This window comes from Primulina tabacum, chromosome 14 (genome assembly GCF_025594145.1).
Source record: "Primulina tabacum isolate GXHZ01 chromosome 14, ASM2559414v2, whole genome shotgun sequence".
Lineage (NCBI taxonomy): Eukaryota > Viridiplantae > Streptophyta > Magnoliopsida > Lamiales > Gesneriaceae > Primulina > Primulina tabacum.
Genome location: NC_134563.1, coordinates 23,900,732 through 23,923,076, shown reverse-complemented (window position 1 = coordinate 23,923,076; position 22,345 = coordinate 23,900,732). Strand labels below are relative to the sequence as shown.

Here is a 22,345-nt window from a genome sequence, read left to right as displayed (position 1 = left end):
TCGTGATTGTTCCCTCCGGCAACTCTAATGGATCACATGCTTTCCTCGGAGCTTGGCCTACCATGATCGCATCACATTCTGAGGTTAGTGTCAGAATGCATCACTTGTCAGCAGGTGAAGGCAGCATCAGAGACTAGCAGGTTGATGAGGCTGCTCCCTATTTTTGAGTGGAAGTGGGAGAATATTACAATGGACTTCGTGGTTGGGTTGCCAAGAACAGTGAAGGGCTAGAATGCTATTTTGGTGATCGTGGAACGTCTGACTAAATCAGCGCATTTCCTACATGTGAACACGACATACTCTATGTCACAGTATGCCGAGCTGTATATTCGAGAGATAGTCAAACTACATGGGATTCTTATCTTCATCGTTTTGGAAGAGTCTTCATTCCGCTATGGGGACCAAGTTGTTGTTTAGTACGGTCTTTTAGCATTCATCCGCAGACTGATGGCCAATTGGAATGGAGGATCCAGATTTTGGAGGACTTGCTACGGGCTTGTGTGATCGACTTACAGGGTAGTTGGAAGCCCAAGCTGCCGCTAGTGGAGTTTACCTATAACAATAGCTATCAGTCGTTTACAGGTATGGCTCCCTACGAGGCTCTTTACAGGAGGAAGTGTAGGTCACCAGTTCATTGGGATGTGGTTGGAGAGAAAGCCGAGATCGGACCTGATAATGCTCATCAAACTACGGATTTGGTAGTCAAGATCCAAGATAGGATGAAGACGGAACAGAGTAGACAGAAGAGTTATGCAGACAAGAGGAGGAGAGATATCAAGTTTGCCATTGGTGATCAGTCTTTGTTAAGATAGCACCCATGAAGGGAGTTACGCGGTTCCGGAAGAAGGGAAAGCTCCGTCCAAGGTTTATTGGACCGTTCGAGATCTTGAAAAGGTTGGGAGCATTGGCATACAAGGTGGCCTTACCACCTAATCAAGCTGGAGTTCACAATGTCTTCCACATTTCTATGCTCCGCAATTACATGTCAAATCCATTTCATGTACAGAACTATGAGCCACTACAACTTATTTCAAATTTGTCCTACGAGGAGGAACCAATGCAGATATTATGTAACGTCCCAAAAAAGGTACACGAGAACCACATGTATGCAAGTTATGAAACTTCTTATGTATTTTAATAAATTTATTTTAAATACATTAAATGCATGTTTAATTCTTGATTTCAAGTTTATTTGAATATATTATTGTAATGCATGAAATAAAACTTTTTAGAAGCAATCGGCGCTCGAACGAGAAATAGAGACCGGGGAGAGTTAAGAAATTTTTTTCATTAAATAATTTCATTATTAATATATGATGCAAATATGTGGGATTTTCGAAAATGAACTTTTTAGGATATTTTTACTTATCAAGTCATTTTTTAAACAGGTATGTAATTTTCGGCAAAACGGAGGACTTTTTGAGGGTTTGAATAATATTTTTAAAAACGTACCCAAACGAAATATTTTACGATTGTGTTATCGGGCTTAATGGACCTATTTTAATATATTTTAAGCCTAAACTCCTACACATCCTTGTTAATTTTAATTAAAGGCCCAATATACACTTTTATTAAAACAAACCCACCCTCCTAAAACCCTAATCTCCTCACCACACTACACGGCCGCCCCTCTCAAAATTCCACTACAAGAAAAAAGAATTTTCGCGACGGAGCATCGACGACGCACATTAAAAGCATGCCGCCAATAGTAGTATTTATGACACACCCATCCACGTGCGCTTTTAATATTATTATAGCTCATACAAACAACGGCGTGCAAAAAATACACGCCGTAAATAGTTATTTCGATGGCGAGCCGTATGTATGCTGTTAAAATTTAATATTGACGGCGTGCGCCACACGCTGTTAATAGCCTTATAATAAATTTTTTTATTTAATAAGGCACACCCATCCAGGTGCGCTTTTAATTTTATTATAGCTCATACAAACAACAACGTGCAAAAATACACGCCGTAAATAGTTATTTCGAAGGCGAGCCATATGTATGCTGTTAAAATTCGATATTGACGGCGTACGCCCACACGCTGTTAATAGTTTTATGAAAAATATTTTTATTTAAAATAGAATTTATTATTTACGGCAACAAAACCACAGTGTAAGGTGGTATTTATCTATTACAAATGAAATTTATATAATAAGGTATACACATATAGTTATTTTTATAGGTGGTTCATTAATCTACAATGACATACACCGAGAATATATTTAAAACAGATAAATAAATATGACTATTCCAAACACGTTTTGAGCTTGCTAGATGATAAAGCTAATTTGAACAAAAACTTTTGGAATATGTGAACATTGACATTTTGGCAAAGCAAGTAAAATATCGGCCTTTTTTTAAAAGATAAGAAATTAAAGCTTATGTTTTATTTATTATTGTTCCAAAAAGAATTATTATAATTATTCGTATAAAAGATGCAGAATTTTTTTTAAAATTTAAAGCTTATATTTTATTTATTATTATGTTTAAAAAAATTATTATACCTATCTTTTATTATTTATTAAAGTTAAAGCCCATAAAAAACTGTATGGTGTCTTGGTCTATTTTTACTTATCCAAAAATGCCCCTGCATCTCCATTTAATTTCTCCCCACGTTCCTCCCTTCTTCCTTCAAATCTAACGCAGAAAACAGATTCTCTCAAAAACAGAAAATCCAGATATCAGATTTTTTGAACAGAACACCCGCAGATCTATCATGGTTGTTGCTTCCTCTTCCACTTCCTCAACAAACCAACTCCACGCTTTGTTTATGTTTCTCCCACTACTTAAAGTGGCACAGAACAGGACAACGACTTCCACAAACAATCATCTACACCCAATCGTCGCATAACTTGAAGCCGCAACCAGTTTCAATTTCTTTTGAAGAATAACCCACGCAAACTATCATGTAAGAAACTCTTTCACAACGCCATGTTCTCACGATGTTCACATTTTTGTTTTGTTTTGTTTAACGTTAACGGAGAGTAACATATCCAAATAAATTTTTAATTGATTGTTTTTTCAATATTTTTCACACATTTTTTTCTACCCAAATTTCTGAATTAATGAATTAACGTATCCAAATACAGATTCCGGAATTTGGGTTTCGGGAAATTCAATTGTTTTGGGTTTCAAACACTAAATTTGGGTTTCGGGAAATTCAAATTGGGTTTGGGAAATTCAATTGTTTTGGGTTTCGAGAAATTCAGCTGTTTTGGAAAATTCCATTTGAGTTCTTACATGCTTTAATGCTCTGTTCTTTCATGTCCATTGGATTGTAGTATACGGGACAATAAATTTATTTCCTAAACTTTCTGAAAGCATTTTGTGTGTGTATTGTCGCAAAAGTTTCAGACATAGAGAGGTGTATGTATTTGAGTGGATAACAGTAATTATGTTGAGTTTTTCAGTTTTCACATGTTAATGACAAACTTTAGTTTTTAAAAATTTCATTCCATCGCTTTATATTTGTTTGTTATTGTATTATGTTAGGATTTAAGTTTTGGTTAGACTTTTTATTATCAAATACTCCAGTTTATAATGCTTGGAAACATTACGAACAGTCAAATGAAAAAAATGATATTGTCTTTATTGACAAGTTCATTGTTATTCTGTCACTTGAACCTAAAGAAAAAAATGTACATTGTCTTCAGGTTTTGTAGAGAAAAATTTGTTTTTGAATTGGATGCAATGTTTTTATGTCACCTCATGTTGACTTGTTCTTCAAACGAGATAATCGAGGTTTGTGGTTTTGTAAAAACTTAGAATTTTTTATGTTCATGAAAATTAAAACTTATTTAATTTCATAACGATCATTCGGCTGTCTCAGAAGTCACTTTTTCTTATGTCATACGTTTTCATGTTACCCCATTCTGAAACTAACAAAATTTAGAATTTTATTTATAATATCATAAATTTAACGTTTTTATTGTAGAATAAAGAGTAAGTGAAATGAGCCTATTTAATTTCATTATATCGGTGTCCCCAACCCATCTCGCTACAAAAATATAATCGGAGTTTTCAAAACTGTCGAACTCAATTATATGATTATCAATGGCTACGAAGAGGAAATTGTGTTTGACGTGAAGATTTACACAGGTTTGATTTGCGATTATCGTGTATTTTTTTAAATATATATTTTTTCCCTTTCAAATTATTCCCTTCTTCCCCTTAATCGACTCTAGATCTGTTTATGTGCTTTTGAGTCAGTAAGTAAGTTTGAAAATGGAAGGTCTGTACACCGAATGATTCCCGTGATTAGATCTGGTGGCTTATTTTTGGAAGCATGTGATGGTTTTAATTTAGATTTGAGGTATATTTGATTGAATTTATATGATTTTTTTGTGTTTTTAGTTTCAATTATATGATTTTTATTCATTCCTTTGTTGATTTAGATGATCCATTTTTCGAATTTTCCTTTGAATGATTCAATATCGAATTCGTATTTTATTTCATGTGATCGTCATTTTTTTAAAATGAATAATAATTTCTCACTTATTTGTTGGTAAAGAATGACAAATATAGCCATAACATTAACTCTAAAAAAATAATCTAATTTTCTGTAATATTTTGGTTGAAAAATAATTAAACTATATTATCATCTTATAATTTTTTTACATATATATAAATATTTATTGAAGGGCAACGGGTTCTATAGAATTATTTTACCTATGGTGGATGATATTATGTGGGGAGAGAGAGTGGTTAATTAAGTGCACATATCAATGTAATTTGGTGGATATATTTTCACTTTATTTTTGGATCTCATTCAAATCTAAATTTAATAATTTAGATTAAATTTCAAGATTTTTATTGGTCGTTTTCGGCATTATTAATCAATTAATTTCACTAAGCGTTGAACAATTGAAATGTGCTAGAGTGAGTTAGCTTTCCAATAAAATTAAAAGAATGAAAATTTGTAGAGTTTTGTTCAAGTTCTGGAAAAAATTCCAAAGGCATGTAAACTAAAATTTTGTGAGTTTTTATATACTAAGCAATTAGGCAAAAGTTTGATATTGTTAAGTTATTTGAATGAATTTATGATATTATTGTGGATTTATCTCACTGATAAAACCTTGATGTGAGCATCGTGGAGACGGGCTATCTTGGTGTATGACTCCATTTTCTGGATCTCTTGATACCATTTTCCTTAGGTCATCATTACAACTCAACAAATTGATTTATTTATTCATTTCATGTTTGCATATTGCTGAACAATCTAATTATTAAATTCTCCTTTATGTACTAATGATTTTAGTTTTATCTTTCTTTGGCAATCCATATTTAATTACACATTAAAACATAAGTTTTTTTAGATTTTTATATGGAATTTTAGTACATTCATTGGTGAAGCTGAAAGATATCAACTTCAGATTTTATCATGAGTTCTTTCGTTATAAAATAGTATCATAAAATATTCATTATTTAATTTTATCCCTACGAAATAGTGACCATAATGTCCAATAATAGTTTTTTAAATTATATATAAAAAACTACTATTACATCTTTTATATCTTTTACTATTTATTAAAATTGGGCATGCTAGAGTAACTAAACGGTGTCTTGGTGATCTTTTTACAAAATTTTGATTTTTATCCCTTTCTCTTTTTAGTAACTTTTTACAAAATTGTTTCAAAACTGAACCAGACCTCAAGACAATTTTTTAATATTTGGACTCGAATTTTGTACCATTTATCATGATTCTGCATTGCATATGTTTTTTATATCTTTTTAAAAACAAAAATTTAAACTTTAATATTTGCTTCTCTAACGCTTTCTCTACTGTTATTTCTTCACAACTTCCAATAAATTTATCATATTTAGTGTTAATGAAGATTCTTTAAACAGTTTAGGCAATGGGTTCTTCATTCAGTATATATTAGGTTATGCTTTAGGTTGACTTTGAATTAATGAGAATATATTTCTCTTACAGATATTTAAATATTTAAAAATGAAAACCACGAGTTCGGGAGACCATATATCAGACAACAATCTCAATAACATGTTTTCTATTCAAAATGACGTCGCAAATCAACAACAAAGATCTTCATAGGTATGCCATTTTTTCATACCAAATTTCAGGAAAACATTTTAATACTATATTGTGGAAAATTTTTATAAAAATTATTAAAATATTTCTATTTTAAGAATCAATTTCATTCAAGATCAATCAACATAATAATACAATAACATTAATATATATAATTTTTGATATCTTCATATTTAGACAAAAACGATGATATATTGACAAAATATAGCCTCAAATAGTTGACGACATTGCCATGTACGTACATGCAAAAATAATCATTAACCACTCCATTCTCGCTTATGTTCTGAGGTGTATTCCACTATATTTTTTTATCATAAGTACATTAACTATTGGTCTATAATTCTATGTAGGACATGACAAATTCTAACTCCAGCTCTTACATCATCGAAAGACGACAAATGCTAACGCATAACGAACGTGAAAGGATACATTCTATGACCCAACAATGACGACAATCTTACCTTGCTCGACATCGATCAAATTACCAAATTAGAAGAATGGAATTTACTTCCTCCATTTCTACTTCAAACCGGCATGGTATAATACGTAGTCCAAAAAATATTTACATGGTCTATGGTCTATAAGTGATTCTTTTGATGTGTGCTAGATGCAAAAAACAATTACAAAATGAATATAGTGTTCAACAGATCAACAAATAAATTGGAGATTGGCTCAATGTACCAGACGACGATCAATGAATGAGGATGCAAGGAACATGGAATTGGCTCGCCGTCGTACAAATTATCGAAGGAGACAAGATAATGAAAGATCATCAATTCCAGATGAGTCTAATTTTGTGAATAATGATTTTGTTGCACCAATTACAATGATTCAAGAATCACCTCATAAAGTCGGTGAAAATCGTAAGTACCTTTTACAATATTTGGAATTAAATCCACAATTAAATGTTAAACAGTACTTTCTTGGCAAAACAATCATTTATTTACTTTGATTTATTGTACAAAACATCCCAAATAGTTCTCATTCTCAAATACTACTACCAAGTTTAAAAAAGCTCAACATTTATTGTTCATGACAGTTGTTGATGTGACTACAGTGCGACAAACCTGTCGCTCAGAGCCAATATCTTTTCATACTTTGACATAAAATTACGAGCGTGGAAGTTCTAGCACTCGTCTACCAAGGCCAACTTCTGTTCTTCAAGGTATTATACTATATCCAAATAAATAGTTGATGTAATATATATGTTTTACACCTTTTCAAATAAAAGAATATTTTAATCAAAATATGTTTGATTATTTGGTATTAATTTGCTAAATAATTGTTTCGCCGAATTTTTCTATTTATGACATACATGTGTATTTTTTTGCCTAAAATTTTTTTTATTGCTTCTGCCATCAATTTCCTCTCTCACGTTTTACATTTAATTCTTAAAGACCTCAATGAGAGTCCATCAACCATGTGATTGAGTTTTATTTTTTGTTTTAAATGTCAACATTTTTTGCAAAAATATTTAATCATTTAATTGTTTTACAAGTTGATTTAAAAATTAACTAAGAAGCATCTTACATTAAATATATTTTTAAATATGTAAAATATAATTTGAACACATTGTACATTTTCTAATGTCATATTTTCATAGTTTTGTATAGCAAAATTTAATTTATTTAAAATAATTACTCTTATTTTTCAAAAATTCATATAAATAAGAAAAAAAATATTTCAAAATATAGTATATTTTTTTAATATAATATTAAATATGAAATATATGACTTTTTTTATTAGAGCTTATATATATGTCATAATTTCAATTAACATATAGGAGAGAAATGAAATATTTTGGAATTTTTGCAATATACAGTATACAAAGCATTTCATAATTTCAATTAACATATAGGAGAGAAAAGAAATATTTTGGAATTTTTGCAATATACAGTATACATCGTCATATATTTTGAAAATGGGTTACTTTTAAAAACAAAGTTTACAAATAGTCTATATTAATAAATTTCCACTATATGATTTATTGGTTCACTGTTCCAGCAAAAACTCTTTTTAAAATTGTTAGTTTGAAGATTAATTGGAAATTTTTTGCAGTAAACATTTTCAATGAAAATAATGTCATTACTAACATACAACGATATCCACGTCCACATCGATATCATAACCTAGCAAGAAATTTCAGTGAATGTGAGATAAATTATCGGTGACAATTGTCTAACCAAAGAATTTGTATACATTGCCAAGCTCTACTGTTTCATGGTGAAACATCACAATTCTGCCGTAGAAATGGAAACACAAATTTGGATCATATCCCTTCTCCCATTGAATTGCAAGAGTTGTATGTTGCAGAAAACAAGGAAGGCAGACATTATCGGCGGTTTATAAGGGCATACAATCATGTTTTCTCTTTTACATCGATGGGAGTCAATATAGACGAGTCCTTAACAACCGGTACACATGGAATTTACACATTTCGTGCCCAGGGATCAATATATCACTCGATTGTAAGTCTTCTACCAAATGAAAATTGTAGGCCACGGTACATGCATATGTGGATTGTAGACACAGATCATGATATAGACAATAGACTTAATCAAAATCCAGAACTAAGACGAGAATTGCTTCTAAAGATACAAAACATTCTTGATCAACACAATCCATTTGTGCACGTGTTTCGACAAATTGGCAAATGTCAGGACATACCTAACTGTAGGCTCATCATCAGGCAACAAAAACCTAATGAACATCAATATATTTTACCAACAACATCTCAAGTTGCTGCCGTCATTGTTGACAACGAGTGTCAAGAAACTTTGAGCAATCGAGATATAACTATACAAGGAATCGGTCGAAATCTTATCAGCATTCAAGATGTAGTTGGCTATTATGATCCTTTACAATATCCTCTCATTTTGCCATATGGTTGGGACTTAAAGAGTCGAAATATCAATGGTACCCGATTAACATCCTTAAACTACTATGCGTATATGCTACAGGTTAGTGAAAAAAACATTGTACTTTATGCTTTATCTTTTTAATTAAAAAAAAATTTAAACTTAAATTTACATCAATTCTCATATGTTGTAAATTATCTTCTTAACCAGATACGAGACAATTCGCCATATTTGCTACTTAGAGGAGGTCGTCTACTTCAACAATATGTAGTTGACAATTACGTAAAGATTGAAACACAAAGACTACGATGGATACGTTTAAATTAACATGATATACGTTTAGAACTTTACCAAGGATTGCAAGATTGTTTACATGGAGGTAAAAATAATGCAGGTACGATAACTTAATGATTTGAAAATTGTACGATAATTTAATGATTTGAATATTAATATTCACAATATATGTTACAACTCACATTTTATACATATCTATCAAATACATTATAAAGGAAAATTTTGGTACCAGAATCGTTTTTCCATCATCTTTCGGTGGTAGCCCACGTGATATGTACCAACGTTATTAAGATGCCATGAATTTGGTTCAAACATATGGAAAACAAGATATAATGCTTACAATGACATGCAATCCGAATTGGAATGAGATACAAAATCAACTACTCCCTAGGCAATCACCTCAAGACCGTCTAGATTTAATTACAAGGATATTTCGTCAAAATTTGAGGAGTTTAAGAAAGACATTGTGGATAGAGAGATTTAGGTAAGGTCCGCTCTTATTCGTACTTCATTGAGTATCAGAAAAGAGGGCTTCCTCATGTTCATATGTTGGTCATATTTGAAAATAATGACAAGTTGTGTACTCTCGACCACTTTGACTCAATTGTGCGTGCTGAAATACCTTTACAAACAGAAGAACCCAACCTACACAAAGCAGTTGTCCACCATATGATACATGGGCCCTGTGGATCAATCAATCCTAATTGTCCATGCATGGTGAATGGTAAATGCAAGAAGAACTTTCCAAAGCCATTTGAGGAATACACATCTCGAGGAAATGATTCATACCCTTCGTATCAAAGACGTGAAGGTTGCCAAGTATCAATTGCCAACAATGACGACGTTTTCATTGATAATGGTTGGGTTATCCCCTACAATCCCTGGCTTTTATTAAAGTATGATTGTCATATTAATGTTGAAGTATGTGGAGGGATTAAATGTGTCAAGTACATATACAGATACTTCCATAAAGGTCCTGATCGGGTCGCACTAGAGTTACGAAATGGGAAAAATTGTGATGAAATACAACAGTACGTGGTGGAAGGTGGATTTGTGCGCCTGAAGCATTGTGACGAATTTTCTCATTTGAGTTCAGTAGGATGTATCATTCAGTCATTAGGTTACAACTACATACACCAAACCAACATTTGATTTATTTTGACCCCCAACAACGAGTAAGTGATCTACTTGCAGATGATGACAACTCAAAGACTATGCTTACATAATTTTTCAAAATAAATTGTGATCCTGACTTGACTGAAAAGTATTTATATCGAGAATTTCCACAATATTACACATGGATAAAATCTGGAAAAAAATGGATTCGTCGAAGAAGAAACATTAATGTGGTTGGAAGAGTATACGTTGTGTCGCCATCTGAAGGTGAGAGGTTTTATCTTCGTATCCTTTTAAATTATGTCAGGGGCCCGACATCTTTTGAAGATTTGATGACTGTGAATGGAGTAACATATTCAACATTTAAGGAGTCTGCTCAAATGAGAGGACTTCCCAACAGGATGATTATGTAAAACAATGTTTGCAAGAAGCACGCTCTGTTAGAATGCCATCTTCATTGAGAAGGTTATTTGTATCCATACTGGTGTTCTATCAACCAACAATAGTTCTAGAACTCTGGGATGAGTTCCATCCTAGCATGTGTGAAGATTATGGTAGAGAAATTTCATCAAGTAACTTAATCATCAATAAGTTATTGCTTTAGATAAACTTGATGATTTTGATTTGCCATCTATAAGTGCTGAGTTTTTAGAAGACGCACCATTACCAAGAATAATTGAGGATGAGCTTTCTTATCATATTCCTGATGATGACTTGAGATATATTGAACGTTTGAATGCTCAACAGAGGATTGCGTTTGACATAATAATAGAAAGTATTATCCACAACCAATCAAAACTTGTCTTCATTGATGGTCCTGGAGGCACTAGTAAGACTTTTTTATACCGCTCAATGTTGGCACATTTATGAAAAATGGGTAAAATATTAAGGTGTGCATCAGCTATAGTATGGGACGAGGCTCCAATGGCAAATCGCTATGCTTTTGAATCTGTCATTAAGAGTTCCCAAGATATTATGGAAAATCAAATAGCATTTGGAGGGAAGACAATGGTTTTTAGTGGCGATTTTCGACAAGTGTTACCAGTTGTTAAACGAGGGTCAAAGACAGAACAAATTGCTGCAAGTATTTCAAGGTCAACATTCTGGAATTGCGTAAAGATAATACACCTACAACAAAATATGAGATCTACTCAAGATATTGAGTTCTCACAATTTCTCTTGCGCGTAGGTGATGGATTGCAGCATACTGTAAATCGTGATTTCATAAAATTACCAGATTCAATTATCATACCAAGGGAAGGTAAACAATCAATTCAAATGTTGATTGATTATGTTTTTCCTAATATGGTAAATCATGTTAATGATGAAAACTATATGGTTGAAAGAGCATTCATCACACGAAAAAATGTTGATGTAGAAAATATTAATCAAATGCTCATTCTCAAGTTTCCTGGAGAAGAAAAAGAGTATACCTCTTGGGATAGTGTAGAAGATGACAATCACAATCTTTTTCAAGAAGAATTTTTGAATTCCCTTAGTCCAAGTGGTTTGCCACCGCATAAAATCATATTGAAAGTAGGAAGTCCAGTCATGCTCTTGAGAAATGTTGTGCCTGAACTTGGTCTATGCAATGGAACAAGATTATTATGTCGCAGTCTTGGTAGAATAGATGGTGAGATCATAACGGGTCCTCACAAGGGTACCAGATTCTTTCTACATAGAATGCCCTTGAAAAGTGAAGATAATTCTGGATTATCATTTGAGTTGACACGTCGACAATTTCCTATAAGTCTTAGTTTTTCTTTGACAATAAACAAAGCACAAGGTCAAACAATCCCATATATTGGCAAAGTTTTGCGTAACCATGTGTTCAGCAACGGTCAGCTATATGTGGCACTTTCGAGAGGAGTCTCAAAAAATTCTACAAAAATTTTGGTAAAACATGGAAATTTAGAGCGTCGATATGGTGTATTCACAAGAAACGTGATTTTCAAAGAGGTATTAATACCTAATAGAGAATGATAAAGTGCAAGTAAGTCAACTCTCTTTATTGTATATTTTTTAAAAATACATTATGTACACATATTTACCATAATCGTTAAACACATGATATATGCTTCAATGTTAGAATTTGGGGGATGCTAATAAATTCAATTTATCTCTATCCATGTTTTGTATCCATGCTTTTATCTCTAGCCATGTCTATCCAGTTCTCATAATCTATGTTATCACGTCTCCCAAATAACCATTTTTGGCATGGATATTACAATTTCTATATTTATTGAATCATTTTTAATAATTACTTGGTTAGTGTCTAATGGATAAACATATTATTTATGATTTTCTATTTGTTGGTTTATGTTTAAATTTTTTTTGGTTTTGACTTTGTGCTTTTTTCTAAAAAACTGAAGGATACTGGTTTCAAACAAATTATTTATAGAAATTGCATACTCAATTCAATGGATCTGATCTGCTCGCCCCCATCTTCATCTGGTTTGTTTTTAACAATGAATAAGTTTATGGTCTATGATTTCTTATGTTGCTTTATATTAATAATCATATCAAGTTCGTTTTTTTTTTGTTTTGATATTGCAGGTGATAATGTATTTATTACGAGCTTCACGGTCTTATGATCTAATCTCTCGCATATTGTCAATATAGTCACTAAATCATTATCTTAATATTTCTTAAATATTGTTTAATTACTTTATAAAAAAATTTACATTTTAGTTGGTAGATTAAACTAAAATGTTTCAAGATCTAGCAGAGTTTCGATATCAAAATATGAACTTTTTATCTGTCACATTTGCATCTTTACTGTTCTGGAATAATTGAATCTTTGCTGCATATGTATGTAAACCTGACGATTCATACATGAAAAACACGGATGATAGAGGCAGAAATCCAACAAATAGTCTCCGTAAATAGTCAACGCCGTAGGTTTTTAAAATTCTTAGTATTACAGTAATAAATTTGACCTTAGAATGGATTTACAAACGTATTATTTTCATTGTTCTATCTGCTTAAATTTGTTGATTTATATTTCAACTTAATCAAAACATAATATGTGTCTTCCGTAAATGATTTAATTCTACTCCTATGGAAAGAATTTGTATTGTTCATCTTTGTGAATTAATCTACTTACAATATTTTTATTTTTTAGGCCAATAAAAGGAGTTTGTCAATTTCTACTTTATTTTTCATGTAATTAGCGAAATCCTTGCAGTAGTTTACAATTTGTTATGTCATGTCAATTTTTTATATCACTATTTAATAGATTACTCTATTTCTTTTGTATATTTTTGTTGTACTTGGGTATGATTCGATAAAATAAATATTTTATTATTACGCTAGAACATAAAGGGTTTAACTTATGTGTCACGCCCCGAGACCGGGGTTAGTTGACACCGGCGTTGTTTTACAACCACACAATTGAAAACAACAAGCCTCGTAGTACAGTATAAACCAAAAATCAGTTTATTACTCATAATCAATCAAAAGATTGTCTTTACAACGTAGATTCTTAAAATGATAAAAATAATATGCGGAAGCTTTTACAACTTACTAAGCCAAAACTAAAATAAACTTCTTGAATCATCTTATTATCAGCCCCAAAACTGGTCTTGCTCATCCTCATCGATTTTCTTTTCTGATTTATCTGGGGAGAGTAGAGTAAGGGGTGAGTATTTTGGGAAATACTCAGCAAGTGGGGGCCTTTCGAGCACAATATAACAACATGCATAATTTCGAAAATCACATGACTTGCACTTACATAACACATTCATATCACATGCATAACATTTACCAGCACTGAGATTCATCCACTTTCTATGGTTTACTGATATCTGTCCCTAATTTTTACTCCTCTAAGGGGGCGAGGCCGTATAGCGGTTATGTCCCCCACCGCGTAAGGGTACGTCATGGTTGGGATTCCCACCCATATACAGTCGAATCCTCACAGTGCCCAAAACCGTATGACAAACAACACAAGAACGGAGTAGAAGAAAAAGTGTACTCGATCGCATTTTCGAAAACGAAATAAATATGCATAAACAAAATTTTATCTTTAAAACACGCCCACTTACCTTAGACTGGAAGAAAACGTGAAGAACTCTGAAACTATAGAAGAATCATGCAACCAACCCCTCGAAAATGCAGCAGCACATCTACCGAAAAATCAGCCGTCTTGAAAAATTCATTGCGCCTTATTTCACCGTTGGATCGGACTCAAAATTTTACAGTACGTTCACAATTACGTTAAATATATTATGAACGGTGTAGATCGGGTTTGGGAGTCGGTTAGGCCTGTTCATACAGAAAAACCGTAGGTATGCTGAATTCCCGCCTAAAATTTGAGCAGTTTTCTTTCAGAAGCTATAAACGAAAAACTAACCGTTGGATTTTGCTGAACTTTGGATATGTTATGCGAAACATAGCGAAGCATATTCTGAACGGTGGAGATCGGATTCTGAGTATTCGAGCAAGAGAAACGAATTTCTGAACTTCGAAAGAATTTTGACGACTCGTGCAGAATTTTTGGGAGGAATTTCGAAAATTGAAGAGCAAAATTTTGAAATTTGCTTGCTAGAATGAGGAGTGAATTTTGAATGAGAGTGTCTTCTTATTTATAGGGGTGAGATGAAAATCTTACCATAATTCGATTGATACTCTTTCCAAAATTTGTAGATGCTCCTTCCATAAATATTGATATACTTTCTTGTTGAGAAAAGCTGCCTTGTACGTAATATTTTCTTTCAATTTGATTGATGTCCAGCCTTATTTCGAAATTAATACATGATTTGCACTGGAATTTGAATTTCATGTATTTATTGGCTTGGAATCTCCAATACCATGTATTATTTAATATTTTCGAATTTATTATAAATCGAAAATAAAGTCTTATACATGTCTATATTTAATTAATTGCATGTCCAAAAATTTGGGTTCTCACATCCCTCCCTCCTTATTAGAAGTTTCGTCCTCGAAACTTGAGTCGGCTTGACTTTTTAAATGGTAGGGATATTGCTTGCACATTTTATCTTCAAACTCCGAAGTAGTTTTCTCATTCTGTGTGTTTGACCATTGCACCTTGACATAGGGAATGATACATCATCTCGGTACTTGGTCTTTTTATCCACAATATAAATAGAGACATCTTCATATTTCAGCTCTTTCCCCATGTTACCTTTGATCATGAGCGGTTCAATTTCCATAACATGGCCTGGGCTCGAGGTGTATTTCCTTAGTTTGGACTTCTGAAATACATTATGGATTCTAGACATATCTGATGGCAATGCTATTCTGTAAGACAACGTACCAATCTATCCAGAATTTTGAACGGTCCTACGTATCGAGGATTCACTTTTATAGCTTTACTAAATCTAAGGATTCCTTGCATTGATGAGACCTTGATATAAGCCTTTTCACTCACTGTGAATTCCACTTGTCTTCTTTTAAGATCAGACTAACTCTTTTGCTGGTCCTATGCAGCCTTGAGTATGTCTTTGATAATGGCCAATTTTTCCATTGTCGCTTGGAATAGTTCTGGCATGTCATGGATGTCTCCTTTATTTTGTCCCAGTACAGTGGTGATCGACACTTCCGTCCGTAAAGGCTTCAAATGGAGTCATCCCAATATTGACGTGATAATTGTTATTGTAGGCAAATTCTATCGGGGGTATATGTTCACTTCAATTACTACTGAAGTCTATGACACTTGCCCTTATCAAACCCTCTAGGATTTGAATCATTCTCTCTGTTTGACCATCATTTTAAGGGCGATAAGCCGTATTAAGAGTGACTTTTGTTCTCATGGCTTCTTGAAAGCTCTACCACAAACGTGACACAAATCTTGGATATCTATCCGACATTATGATTGTTGGCACTCCATGTAGCCGCATAATGTTATCCAAGTATAGAGTGGAAAGTATGTAGATTTTGTGAGTCTATCTACGATTATCCATATCACGTCTTGACTCTGTATTGACTTTGGAAATTCTACTACGAAATCCATGGAAATATGTTCTCATTTCCATTCTGGAATTCTAACTGTTGCAGTAATTCTCCATGTCGTTGATGATCGACTTTCACTTGTTGTCATACTTGTCACTTAAATATAAACTCGGCGACATCTATTTTTATTCTGTTTTGCCAGAAACTTTTTTTTTTCAAATCTGTATACATCTTTGTACTGATGGTATAGATCTGGAATGTTGACTTATGCGCCTCTAACATCACTTCTTATCGAAGATTGTCGATGTCTGGCTCACACAATTGTCCTCTCATCCCCAAGATTATGTCTGGACCCACTTGAAAATATGACGACTTTATTTCCTTGGCTTGTTCTTTGAACTTCTCTAGTGTCATGTCTCGACTCTGATTTAGCTTGACTGCTTCTAGAAGACATGATTGCACAGAGAGTGATGCTAGGGTTATCTTACCCATGTTTGACTCAAAGTATTGGGTACCTTATTTTCCTTGCTGGCGTGGTAGCTTATTGTCAAGTCACATTCTTTGAGTAACTTTATCCACCGTCCTTGTCCCATTTTTAATTCTTTTTGAATGAACAAATATTCGAGACTTTGTGGCCAGTGAGTGAATACTTCACACTTGGCATCGTAGAGATAGTGCCTCCAAATTTTCAAAGCAGAATCACTGCTGCCAACTAGAGATCATGAGTAGGGTAGTTTTGCTCATGCGGCTTTAGTTGACTAGCCTGTCTTTCATGAGTACGCCTCTGAGATCTTCCTTTGATACTTCGTTGTAGATGGTAAAATCCTTGTCCTCAGTAGATAATACCAACATTGGTGTAGATGCTAGCTTCTCCTTTAATATTTCAAAGCTCTTTCACATCTTTATCTTCAGTTGAATTCATAGTTCTTTCGTGCGAGTCTCATTGGTGATACGACTACTGAAGAGAAGCCCTCGACAAATTTCAGCTAATAGCCTAGTAATCCAAAGAAGCTTCTAATTTTTTTTGCATTCTTATGTTTCGGATAATCTAGAATTGCCTCTACTTTCTTAGTTCCACTGATGACCTTATTTTGAATGTTGACATTGGGGTGTCTTCTGCTCTTACCTTTAGCTGATTATAGCTTGACCTCAGGTCGAGTTTGGAGAAGATTGTAGCTCATTTAAGTTGATCGAAATGACCGTCTATTATTGGAATAATATATTTATCTTGATTGTGATCTTATAGAGTTCTCTATAATATATACACAATCTCATACTTTAATAATGCTTCTTTACAAATAGGACCGGGGCTCCCCAAAGAGATGCATTTGGCCTAATCCATTTTTTTTTGTCTAACAACTATTGGAGTTATTATTTTAGCTCCTTGAGTTCATCTGAATCCATTCGGTACAGTTTATTGGAGATTAATGCATCACTAGTACCAAATTTATCTCGAACTCTACTTCTTAGTCCGAGAACATTCCAAGAAGCCTTTCTGGAAAAACGTCTGAAAATTTTCGTATTACTTGAATATCTTCCAATTTCAGCTTATCTCCTTCTTGCACTTTGTTCACCATTGCTAGGTAAAACTTCTTCTCCCGATATTATGGCTTTCCAATTCTGGGTAACAGAAAAAATGCATTTCTGTTCCTTGGCATCGCCATGGTATCTGATTTCTTCTTTGTTTGGGGTTCAGAGTTTGACATTTTTACTCTGGCCATCTACTATCGCACGGCTCTTAGCTAATCAGTTAATCCTTAGGATGGCGTCGAAATCTACCGAAGTGAGTTGAATTAAGTCGGCACTGAATATATGCGAATTGATACTAATTTTATCTTATCTTGAAATTACCCCAATTATTATCTCAAAACTTAAAACCCATATAGAATATTGAAATTTAACTCAGTATTGATCTATAGCTTATTGACTTAAATCCCAAAAATTATAACCTAGTCGTTACCTCAAATAATTATTCTTTTGCTAAATCTTATTTTCATCAAGATCACGAGCCTATCACGCTCTAAAACAAAGGAGTTCATTGAATGTCATTCTCTTTTAATCATTCTTAGTACCATAAAAATCAAAACTTATTGTACTATACTCTCCTTGATACCCATCAATATCTCATAACTTACTTTTTTTTTTTTACGTAAGCTCGTAGCCTACTTGTTATCCCAAAATAATATAAATTCCTTAATCTGATGATATTTTCTCACAAGATATTCCAATGTTCTACATATTTAAAGTTAGCGCTTAATATTCTTAATAACCCAAACATATTGCTCACACAATTAACTATCGACACAAAATCAACTTCTATAGTACAGTACCCAAAACTTATGATATAATCCTTATATCAACTTTTCTCTTATTAGTTTTCATAAATAACTTATCATCCTCGAGTCAAATTTGTTTTCCTTAAATCAGAAGCTTAAGTCAACTTATCTCGATAGATATATTCCCAAAATAAATACAAATACTAATTGTCCTCATAATAAAATTTCAAAAAAATCGACAAGTAGTTCAAGAAACACGTTGAACGAGATTTTCGAGAAAGTTTCCAAAAGTAGAAAGTTTGGACATTGACCCAGGGATAGAAAGAATACGTCGAGAGGATTCTAGAACAGTCGACGGAATTAAATTCTGAGTTTTCTATGAAAAGTTAGGAATTCTACGAAACTTTCCTAAAATAGCAAAAAACGCGATTTCGGAGGTCTAAACGAAAGATTTTCTTGTTTTTGGACCACGCCTCACATCAAAGTTGTGAATAATACTTGTTGGGAGTTCCGAAAGGGATTGCATCAGTCTTTTGCCATAACCTGACAAATTTTTCTTCCCAACTGGATTATGAACCTGGCGGCTCTGATACCACTTAAATGTCACGCCCCGAGACTGGGTTAGTTGACACCGGCGTTGTTTTACAACCACACAATTGAAAACAACAAGCCTCGTAGTACAGTATAAACCAAAAACCAGTTTATTACTCATAATCAATCAAAAGATTGTCTTTACAACGTAGATTCTTAAAATGATAAAAATAATATGCGGAAGCTTTTACAACTTACTAAGCCAAAACTAAAATAAACTTATTGAATCATCTTATTATCAGCCCCAAAACTGGTCTTGCTCATCCTCCTCGATTTTCTTTTCTGATTTATCTGGGGAGAGTAGAGTAAGGGGTGAGTATTTTGGGAAATACTCAGCAAGTGGGGGCCTTTCGAGCACAATATAACAACATGCATAATTTCGAAAATCACATGACTTGCACTTACATAACACATTCATATCACATGCATAACATTTACCAGCACTGAGATTCATCCACTTTCTATGGTTTATTGATATCAGTCCTAATTTTTACTCCTCTAAGGGGGCGAGGCCGTATAGCGGTTATGTCCCCCACCGCGTAAGGGTACGTCATGGTTGGGATTTCCACCCATATACAGTCGAATCCTCACAGTGCCCAAAACCGTATGACAACCAACACAAGAACGGAGTAGAAGAAGAAGTGTATTCGATCGCAATTTCGAAAACGAAATAAAAATGCACAAACAAAATGTTATCTTTAAAACACGCCCACTTACCTTAGATTGGAAGAAAACGTGAAGAACTCTGAAACTATAGAAGAATCATGCAACCAACCCCTCGAAAACGCAGTAGCACATCTACCGAAAAATCAGCCGTCTTGAAAAATTCACTGCGCCTTATTTCACCGTTGGATCGGACTCAAAATTTTACAGTACGTTTATAAGTACGTTAAATATATTATGAACGGTGAAGATCTAGTTTGGGAGTCGGTTAGGCCTGTTCATACAGAAAAACCGTATGTATGCTGGATTCCCGCCTAAAATCTGAGCAGTTTTATTTCAAAGGCAAACGAAAAACTAACCGTTGGATTTTGCTGAAATTTGGATATGTTATGCGAAACATACCGAAGCATATTCTGAACGGTGAAGATCGGATTCTGAATACTAGACCAAGAGAAACGAATTTCTGAACTTCGAAAGAATTTTGACGATTCGTGCAGAATTTTTGGGAGGAATTTCGAAAATTGAAGAGCAAAATTTCGAAATTTGCTTGCTAGAATGAGGGGTGAATTTTGAATGAGAGTGTCTTCTTATTTATAGGGGTGAGATGAAAATCTTACCGTAATTCGATTGATACTCTGCTTAAATTTGTTGATTTATATTTCAACTTAATCAAAACATAATATGTGTCTTCCGTAAATGATTTAATTCTACTCCTATGGAAAGAATTTGTATTGTTCATCTTTGTGAATTAATCTACTTACAATATTTTTATTTTTTAGGCCAATAAAAGGAGTTTGTCAATTTCTACTTTATTTTTCATGTATTTAGCGAAATCCTTGCAGTAGTTTACAATTTGTTATGTCATGTCAATTTTTTATATCACTATTTAATAGATTACTCTATTTCTTTTGTATATTTGTGTTGTACTTGGGTATGATTCGATAAAATAAATATTTATTATTACGCTAGAACATAAAGGGTTTAACTTATGTGTCACGCCCCGAGACCGGGGTTAGTTGACACCGGCGTTGTTTTACAACCACACAATTGAAAACAACAAGCCTCGTAGTACAGTATAAACCAAAAACCAGTTTATTACTCATAATCAATCAAAAGATTGTCTTTACAACGTAGATTCTTAAAATGATAAAAATAATATGCGGAAGCTTTTACAACTTACTAAGCCAAAACTAAAATAAACTTCTTGAATCATCTTATTATCAACTCCAAAAATGGTCTTGCTTATCCTCCTCGATTTTCTTTTCTGATTTATCTGGGGAGAGTAGAGTAAGGGGTGAGTATTTTGGGAAATACTCAGCAAGTGGGGGCCTTTCGAGCACAATATAACAACATGCATAATTTCGAAAATCACATGACTTGCACTTACATAACACATTCATATCACATGCATAACATTTGCCAGCACTGAGATTCATCCACTTTCTATGGTTTACTGATATCTGTCCCTAATTTTTACTCCTCTAAGGGGGCAAGGCCGTATAGCGGTTATGTCCCCCACCGCATAAGGGTACGTCATGGTTGGGATTCCCACCCATATACAGTCGAATCCTCACAGTGCCCAAAACCGTATGACAAACAACACAAGAACGGAGTAGAAGAAGAAGTGTACTCGATCGCATTTTCGAAAACGAAATAAATATGCATAAACAAAATTTTATCTTTAAAACACGCCCAATTACTTTAAACTGGAAGAAAACGTGAAGAACTCTGAAACTATAGAAGAATCATGCAACCAACCCCTCGAAAACGCAGCAGCACATCTACCGAAAAATCAGCTGTCTTGAAAAATTCATCGCGCCTTATTTCACCGTTGGATCGGACTCAAAATTTTACAGTACGTTCACAAGTACGTTAAACATATTATGAACGGTGGAGATCTTGTTTGGGAGTCGGTTAGGCCTGTTCATACAGAAAAACCGTATGTATGCTGAATTCCCGCCTAAAATCTGAGCAGTTTTATTTCAAAGGCAAACGAAAACTAACCGTTGGATTTTGCTGAAATTTGGATATGTTATGCGAAACATACCGAAGCATATTCTGAACGGTGGAGATCGGATTCTGAATACTCGAACAAGAGAAACGAATTTCTGAACTTCGAAAGAATTTTGACGATTCGTGCAGAATTTTTTGGAGGAATTTCGAAAATTGAAGAGCAAAATTTCGAAATTTGCTTGCTAGAATGAGGGGTGAATTTTGAATGAGAGTGTCTTCTTATTTATAGGGGTGAGATGAAAATCTTACCATAATTCGATTGATACTCTTTCCAAAATTTTGAGATACTCCTTCCATAAATATTGATATGCTTCCTTGTTGAGAAAAACTGCCTTGTACGTAATATTTCCTTCCAATTTGATTGATGTCCAGCCTTATTTCGAAATTAATACATGATTTGCACTGGAATTTGAATTTCATGTATTTATTGGCTTGGAATCTCCAATACCATGTATTATTTAATATTTTCGAATTTATTATAAATCGAAAATAAAGTCTTATACATGTCTATATTTAATTAATTGCATGTCCAAAAATTTGGGTTTTCACATTATGCATACAATTTCTA

General features: G+C 33.4%; 1 protein-coding gene and 1 long non-coding RNA gene across 4 annotated transcripts; both read left to right on the top strand.

Moving 5' to 3' along the window:
- Window positions 1–2,672: 2,672 nt before the first annotated feature.
- LOC142524789 (uncharacterized) lies at window positions 2,673–8,838 on the top strand. Of its 3 annotated transcripts, none has more exons than XR_012814967.1 (5): window positions 2,673–2,912; window positions 6,404–6,590; window positions 6,701–6,916; window positions 7,093–7,218; window positions 8,112–8,838. It is a non-coding gene; the product is annotated as an uncharacterized LOC142524789 (long non-coding RNA). The 3 variants fall into 3 exon arrangements; XR_012814966.1 differs by lacking the exon at window positions 2,673–2,912 and adding an exon at window positions 5,941–6,056; XR_012814965.1 differs by lacking the exon at window positions 2,673–2,912 and having other exon boundaries at window positions 6,372–6,590.
- Window positions 8,839–11,194: 2,356 nt separating this feature from the next.
- Window positions 11,195–12,304, top strand: LOC142523863 (uncharacterized). The gene has a single exon (XM_075627592.1). The coding sequence runs from the start codon at window positions 11,195–11,197 to the stop codon at window positions 12,302–12,304; it is 1,110 nt and encodes a 369-aa protein (XP_075483707.1).
- The last annotated feature ends 10,041 nt before the right edge of the window (window positions 12,305–22,345 follow it).

Coding starts and splice junctions, on each gene's coding strand:
- LOC142523863 (XM_075627592.1), top strand. CDS start 11,195: ATGGGTAAAATATTAAGGTGTGCATCAGCTATAGTATGGGACGAGGCT.